Here is an 8,542-nt window from a genome sequence, read left to right as displayed (position 1 = left end):
AACTTGTATCTCCCTTGACCTTTTCTTTCGTATAATTGGGGTCGTTGTTTACTGGTGTGCTTTAAAGAGCTGCACGCTTTCGCTGACCGCAACATCAAAAAAGTCTAAAAGTCCAGCTTGCTACCAGAATCAATTTGTGAATATTGGATATTTTGGTTCCTGAGATTTGTCCAGCCCCATTGTAAATAAATGTAAATGATATGCTGGAGATCACAGCCCTGTTTGTTTTTTAGCATTTTGTATTAAAGCAATAAAGATATTGTATACAAAATGGAAAACTTGTTCACTACTTTATTCATCATAGAAAGTATAATGGTTTATTCATTAATGAGGAGCAGGTTCCATTCGAATATATGTGTATGTGGCATGTGTATCTCATAAAATTTAGAATATCATCAAAAGTAAATTTATTTCAGTAATTCAACTCAAAAAGTGATATAGATATCATTACACAGAGTGATATGTTTCAAGCATTTCTTTCTTTTTAATGTTGATGATTATGGCTTGCAGCGAGTGACTCCTCAAAAGTCAGTATCTCATTAAAAAAAAAAGCGGCCTTCTGTATTAAAAAAAAAAAAAAATATATATATATATATATATACGGATTTTAATACAGAAGGCCGCTATCAAAGCACCTGGGCTTCCATAACGCCTCAGCAGTGCCTCAGGCTGATCACCTCCATGCCATGCCATATTGATGTCGTAATTCCTGCAAAAGGAGCCCCGACCAAGTATTGAGTGTATACTATACTCTACATGGACAGACTTTCACTAAGCCAACATTTTGTATTTTTTGGTTATGTAATAATAATCTAATTTTCTTAGATACTGAATTTTGGGTTGCCCCTAGCTGTAAGCCATAATCATCAAAATTTAAAGAAAGAAATGCTTGAAATTATCACTGTGCTAATGAATCTATAAAATGTGTTTCACTTTTTGAATTGAATTACTAAGATAAATTAACTTTTTGATGATATTCAATTATTTTAGATGAACCTGTAGTTGCAATGTAATTTTTTTTCCCCCCACTGAATATTGGTGCAACACCTAGTTTTGATTCTGTAAGTAGGAAAATCAAGCAAATTTGCAAATATAATCTCTCACTTTATTTCCTTGCTCTTGCTGTCCCTTTGAAAACTGTACTTGGCTCATCGGAAGTCTTACTAGACCGAATTTAATTCTGTTTATTGATAAGTTTGTTACAATGAAATTAACAACAGATCCATTTCGATGTACAATGCTTCCCAGCAGGGAAGAACTGAACTTGGCAGCATTTGGTCTGGGGGGAGGGGGCAAGGGGCAAACACGACCCGCTAACCCCTTTCATCGTAGGGCTAAAGAAAGTGTACAAGGGTGCTGTGGTGATTGGTGGGCATTAAAGGGAATCTGTAGTGGAAGCCTTTCCTCTGCCGGATGCTCTAAGAAGGGGAAATGGGGGGGAGGTCCTAAATGTCCTGTATGTCTCACTGACTCCAGCTCCCGCCCTGATCAGTGTCTTAAATCTGAATTCCAGGTATGGAGATATATATATATATATATATATAATTTCAGCTTGGGCCAATGAGGAAGTATGTGCCTTATCTGTGGGATACCTCTAGATCAGGGCTTGTCAACCAAGGGTTCTGCTGCAGTCTACTTGTCAGTCTCAGGTCGCTGAGGGTACATCGCATTCCCCACTGCTGACACATATGGAGCGATGCAGGAAAGCAGCTGTGATAGTGCTGTTTGTGGCACACTGTTCCCCGCCGGCCCCTCCTCCTCATCCCAAGTGGCTGGTATGTGACATGGGATGGACAAGAAAGGAGGGGCCTGCAGGGAACAGCATACCACAAGAGGTTTTCTCACAGCCGCTTCCCTGCGTTGCTCTGCATATTGACAAAACCGCTACCATAATGTGCCCCCCCCCCCCCCATCTGTATACTGCTTATCTTAAAGAGGATGTAAGTTCATCTTCAGAATTTTACTTATAGGTAAGCCTTATTATAGGCTTACTTATAGGTAGGGAAAATATTTCCTAAACCTGTACAGTTTAGGAGATATTTCCAGTGCATGCAGCCAGTCGCTGGTGCTGTGAACGGCGGCGCATGTGGGGGGAGTGACGTCATCTTGGGTCTGGCCAATCGCAGTGCCAGAACCCGGAAGAAGCTCCCAGAAAGTGTCAGCCGTGACATCGGTGTGTCGGGACTGCTGCAACAGCTTCGTTCTAAGGTAAGTATTTAATAATGAGCTAGTATGTGATGCATACTAGCACATTATGCCTTTTGTCCTTGCAGGGTCTTTTTTTTTTTTTTTTTTTTTTGCTGCAGAGGTTTACAACCTCTTAAGTTCAATCCAGAATTGAGCATCTATGCAAAAAATGGCAGCAACGTTTAGCAGTAAGTACATATAATTTAATATTTTATTATGTAAGGCTGTTTCTAAATGTGAACATTTCCGGGGTTTCCATGAGATTTCAAACTTTTTGCCAAGGGTTCCTCCAAGATAATGAAAGGTTGAGGAACCCTTGCCCCACAAAGCTGAAAATCGCTCTAGTAGACACCACTACTCCAGCGATCTCCACTAGCTTCGGGTCCTGTGCTGATCACAGCTGCTTGGCGGTGGGCCCCATGCGGAGATCACACTGCATTTTCTCAATGAAGGCAAAGTGTTCTCCGATTGAATGAGGCGGGGCAGTAATGTAACACTTTCCACCTCATCCAATCAGAGAATGCTTTGCTTTCATTGAGAAAATGCAAAGCACAGGACCCGAACGTTAGTGGAGATCATTGGAGCAGCGGTGCCTAATACAGCGCTTTCCAGCTTCTATAAGGATCCCACAGGTATGTCACATACATACATACTTACATTAGTCCAACCCGGACCAGGGTAACTGTAAAACATATACCTGTAATTCTTCTTTTAAAGGTAAAGTATCCAGCCACCAACCCAACATATTTCATTAGTACTGTACTGATGGGGCCCTCAACAGCCAAGTCATCTCCTAGTTTCCCAGGTTAGCTCACAAGATTGGCAGGGATGAGCGAGAGCTTCCCTTTGTGAATTGTGGGGTTTGTAAATAGTCACCTCTCCCGCCTTAAGGAGGGGCCAGCGGGAAACCGTTTGCCACAGCTAGCACAGCCGCTTCCCTGCCTGGCTCTGCATGTGTCAGGAGAGGGGATGCATTCTCCCCGTCCGCAGCCTATGACTGATGTGTAGATCGCAGCAGAACCCCAGTTGAGAAACCCTTGATTAAACTCATGTCCAAACTGTCCTGCTTCTCCTGTTGCCCTATAGGTTTAGATAACGGGCAACATTTTACTCTGGTCTCACTCTAATTTGAAATTGGTCATGTGGTCTTCGCCAAAGAGGTCCAAAGAAGTTGAGTATGTAGGCAAAGCAACCAATTGGCCATCTTTTGGCTGAAGGTCATACACCTTTTACTCTGGCCTCCCTCTAGTCTTGACATTGGTCATGTGGTCTTTGCCAAAGGGGTCCAATGTCAAACTAGAGGGAGACCAGATAAAAAGGCGTATGACCGTCGGCCAAAGATGGCCAATTGGTTGCTTTGCCTACATACTCAACTTCTTGGGTCATGTGGTCTTTGTCAAAGGGGTCCAAAGAAGTTGAGTATGTAGGCAAAGCAACCAATTGGCCATCTTTGGCTGAAGGTCATACACCTTTTACTCTGGTCTCCCTCTAGTTTGACATTGGACTCCTTTGAAAAAGCCCACATGACCAATGTCAAACTAGAGGGAGACCAGAGTAAAAGGCGTATGACCTTCAGCCAAAGATGGCCAACTGGCTGCTTTGCCTACATACTCAACTTCTTTGGACCACTTTGGCAAAGACCACATGACCAAAGAAGTTGAGTAGGTTGGCAAAGCAACCAATTGGCTATCTTTGGCTGAAGTGACCCAGTCTGCAAAAAATACATGGTGAGGTTCTTTGGAAGGTTACAGTAGGATAGGATGTGAATTTTTGGCTGTATGGCCTCTGGTAATGCTTTGTTGTAAAATTTAGCTGAAAAACCAACATAATATTTTTTTCCTTCTGTATACTTTCTTGGTCTCTTCATAGCGAGTGTCCAGCAAGCAGTTTTGCGCATATCCTAGATTAATATGTGTCATGCTGCAGGACTTGGAAAGCGGGTTCTTAGCCTTTTTCTTTCTGTCCTCTCAGGTGTTCTGCAGATGTTGGAGGTGGTCCTCAACGCTCTGGTACTGATTTGCATAATCTCCTCCTATTTCGTCCTTTCTGGGTTCAGCTCCAGCATGGCAAGTGGTGGCTTTGGAGGAGGGTATTACCCATTTGAGGGCCAGGAGCTCCACCAGGTGCGTCAACTGGACCAGGAATTCTCGCTGCGGCGTGCCCCCTTGCTCTACGGTGGCCTGACGGTGGCACTTCTGATGGGGACTCTGACACTTGCCATCCTGGCTGCAGGATCCAAACATCTGCTTCGCCTCTCTGGCAGGTGGCTCGTGATCGAGACTGTTTTCAGTGTGGTGGCCTCTCTTGGTTACGTTGCTGCGGTGGGGGTGTTTTTACACTTCGCCCTCCAGATCAACGCCACGGACGTGTGCAAGAAGCGAGAGAGACTGTACGCCAGAAACGGCCTGACCTGGATGAACTGCGATCTGGCGGGCACTGATGGAGGCGCAGCAACGTTTGCCATCTTGCTGGTTATATTATATGGTGTCAGCGCTGTGTTGGCCATCCGGGCCTACAGAGAGAGGCAAACTCTACAGCAATAACCTTATAGGCCAATAAGGATGGTAACTGCCGAACTGGTTTATGCCACAAGGATGATCTGAACATATATGTACTATGGTTTTTATGTTATAATATTGAGGCACATAATACCAGGACATAATTTGCTAATGTTGACATTTCATTAATCTAGGCAACTTAAACCAAGCTGCGGGAATTCTATTGCATTGTCCTGGTGTGGCTCAATCTAATTATCCAGTAGGCCACTGGGGATCCTGAAAATCACTGTGTTTAAAGTAACATTTCTTAAATTCCTTATAACATTTCATGCTTACTGTTAAAAAATTGAGAATAAATGGCATATAATGCTACTACTACTTGTGGCCAGACTCCAGCAAACACATAGGCCTCATACACTATATTACCAAAAGTATTGGGACGCTTGCCATTACACACACATGAACTTTAATGGCGCCTTAGTCCGTAGGGTTCAATATTGAGTTGGCCCACCCTTTGCAGCTTCAACTCTTCTGGGAAGGCTGTCCACAAGGTTTAAGAGTGTGTCTATGCCGTTTGACCCCCTCCTCACCCCACCCACCCTTGTTAACCCTACCCCCCATCTAAACTCAATCTTAATCGCCCACCTCACCAACCAACCAAACACTAACCCCCCACCCCCCACCCCCCAACATCCCCAACCTTAATCACCCACCTCACCAACCAACCCAACGCTAACACCCCCCCCCCCCCCCAACATCCCCAACCTTAATCACCCAGCTCACTACCCCATCAACCCCAACTCAACCTTATCAACCCCAACCCAACCTTAATCACCCAGCTCACCAACCAACCCAACACTAGCGCCCCCCCAACATCCCCAACCTTAATCACCCACCTCACCAACCAACCCCCCTCAACATCCCCAACACTAACCTCTACCCCCAACCAAACCTTAATTGCCCACTGCAACCAACCCAACCCTACCCCTCCATCTACCACTAACCCCCCCAACCCTACCCCCATCTACACCCAACCCAACCTTAATCACCCACCTCACCAACTAACCCCCCCAACCCAACCTTAATCACCCATCTCACCAACTAACCCAACTCTACCCCCAACCTTAATCACCCAGCTCATCAACCAACCCAACACTACCCACCCAACCTTAATCACCCAGCTCACCAACCAACCCAACACTAACCCCCCCCCCACCAAACTTCCCCAAACCCGTGCAGTGCCCATGCAGTGGTCTGAGGATTTCATATACTGTATCTGCTCTTCTCCCTTTTCTTTCTGCAGCACTTCCAGAACAGATCAGAGAGATGCTCTGTGCCAGCACTGACCAATCAGAATCTTATCTGTCCTGGAAGCCCTAAGGCATGGGTGCTCAACTTGTAGCCCCCTACCCCCCTCCCCAGCTGTTTTGCATTTACAACTCCCATCATGCCTCTGCCTTTGTGAGTCTAGCTTGTACTTGTCAGCCTTCAAATGCCTCATGGGACTTGTAGTTCCACAACAGCTGGGGGGGTGGGGGCACAGGTTAAGCACCCATGCCCTAAAGAAAGGTGGGGAAGAAGAGCAGGGATTTAAAATTTCTGGACCATTACACCAACTACGTGGAACCGCTACGGCATTGCACCAGCTACGGCGGGCACTGACAGCTCATCACCCACCGAGGTAAGTATAGCAGGGACCCGAGGGTGGGATAGGGGGGGTGTGTGAATGGGTGAACTAACCCTTTAACTGCAACTAGTTATAAACAGAAAATGTTATCCTTATCGTAAATTTCCTTTGCAGGTGCCAATTCATGGCAGCATACTGAACTACCACAAACACTGCTACCAGGAAAACAGAAAATTGCATCAACTACTTACCATCATTTTCCTTTCTTGGCACCAATCCATGGTGGCATCCATGTGGCGATAGGCTTCCATGCTGGCGCCAAGAAAGTTATTCACCCATATCAACTGGGTTGTACTAATTTATTAAAGAACCACAGTCAAAGAAAGAACATTTCTGATTGGTCGATATGGGTTACTGCAGTTTACTTGATGTCAGTAAATAGAACTCTCTGACTGCATTACTGAAGTTAAAAAAAAAATAACGAGCAATAAAAATTTTAAAGGAACACAACGTGCATCAGGTTCAGTTTTAATTTAAACATAAATTAGGAAATTTCAGAACGGAATAATCAGCATGGGTTTCTAGGAAGGGCAGCAGGGTAATAACAATTCAGGGAACCTCGGGGGTGGGGTTTTTTTTTTTTGTTTTTTTCTAGACCAGCAAAGCCTATAAATCAAAAACTTGTACATATATACACATTTATTGCTTTTGCTAAAATAAAATGTACAAATAATGGCTTTAGAGGCTCTCACTTCTTTGGCTTCCCCCAAATGGGGCAGTGTCACAGCTGCTATGTTTGGGTTCATGGGCATGGTACAAGCACCGCCCCCGCGGTGAAAGCTCCTTTTTTTTGAGAACCATACACCATTTTCCTTTTCTTATGAGCAACCCATCATTTTGAATGTTCATTGTTCATAGATTCAGCAGGGATCTGGATGCTTCATAGCACATAACAAAAAAACAAAACAAAAAAAAACAAAAAAGAAGAAACATACATTGACACACGCTGCAGTGCATTGGTAAATTCAAGATTCAGTGCTACAAGGAACATTGTGTTATACACAGTCCAACTTTCACACAACGTACGGTAATCTGCTTCAGTGTTACATGCAATATGAAACCTCTAGCTGCATGTCCATTCTGGAACGTGGCCACAACCCCCCCCCCCACAAAAAAAAAAACGTGCTCACCGGTTTAAAGAGGACCTGTTCCTTTTGAAATACCTCTCCATTTGACAAAAGTTGTGAAAAAAGAAGCTGTAGCATACATTTTTGGAAAGTTTTTTTTTTTTTTTTAAACACATGGCAGGCCTATAGTAAAGTGGCTCCGCCCATTCATTTTTTTTAAATAAATAATCTGTCAAGTTGGAGATATGGGAGATACAGTTGCCATTTAAAGTGCACACATTTTGCTTGGGAGGTATAAAGCAAAGCTGCCTGGGAACTGCATGCATGTTAGAAGTAAGGCCAGAGCTATGCAGGCAGTCTTACCACAGAGATTGCCACCGCTGGTCTACATAACCCCCCCCCCCCTCCCCTCCTAATCTCTATACCATACGAGGGAGGTGTTCTGTAGTCCAGCGTGGGAACAACTAGCCAGGGCTGATTGGGATGATTGAGTGCTCAGCTGAGGCTGAATTTTCAGAGCTCACTGGATTTCTGACAGGGTCCGCCGCATGTTTTTTTTTTTCTATACAGGCAGCAATTTAAAGAGCCAAAACATGGGGCAATGAGCATATATTGCCAAGACATACACTTCAACTGTTTGCAGGAAGTTCTTCAATAGGCTAGAGCTACTCAGAAGATATTTAGATGCTCAGATCGCTAGATCATTTCTAGAAGTACTAATTGACTGCTAAAACAAATGCAACAATTGGCTGCCTGTGAAAAAAAAGCTAAACGAGTAGCATGCAATAGCATCTTTGACCACTGAACCCTAGTGCGGTCCTGTGAAATAAATCTAGATGTTACTGCACGCTATTTGTATAGTTGACTCCATAGGAAGCCCTTTGATCCATCTGTTTATTGATTATCTGCCACTGATAATGGTTCATTGCTTATTTCAGTAGCATTAGTCAAGCTGCTATTTGTCCCTTTTTTAGCTCTCGCCTAATGGGGTGGTTTAGGTCTCATGCACACAGGCGTATGGAAATGTTGGCAGTATGCATGTCAGCATTTCTGTTATGTTTTCATGCATACAAATGTACAGCGCAACTGTGCACTCTTGGTTG

At 44.2% G+C, this 8,542-nt stretch overlaps 1 protein-coding gene across 2 annotated transcripts in view; it reads left to right on the top strand.

Moving 5' to 3' along the window:
- The window catches only part of MARVELD3 (MARVEL domain containing 3), a 20,615-nt gene extending 15,558 nt beyond the window's left edge, over nt 1–5,057 (top strand). For both annotated transcript variants that reach the window (XM_077452292.1, XM_077452301.1), the window contains exon 4: nt 4,159–5,057. In XM_077452292.1, the coding sequence (XP_077308418.1) occupies nt 4,159–4,730 (572 nt within the window). In that variant the 3' untranslated portion in view covers nt 4,731–5,057. The remainder of the gene's footprint in view (nt 1–4,158) is intronic.
- The last annotated feature ends 3,485 nt before the right edge of the window (nt 5,058–8,542 follow it).

Source organism: Lithobates pipiens, unplaced genomic scaffold (genome assembly GCF_037356315.1).
Source record: "Lithobates pipiens isolate NorthernLeopardFrog02 unplaced genomic scaffold, aLitPip1_a1.2 Scaffold_10, whole genome shotgun sequence".
In the NCBI taxonomy this organism is placed as follows: Eukaryota; Metazoa; Chordata; class Amphibia; order Anura; family Ranidae; genus Lithobates; species Lithobates pipiens.
Note: the sequence above shows the minus strand (reverse complement) of the source record. Positions and strands in the feature narration are given on the sequence as shown.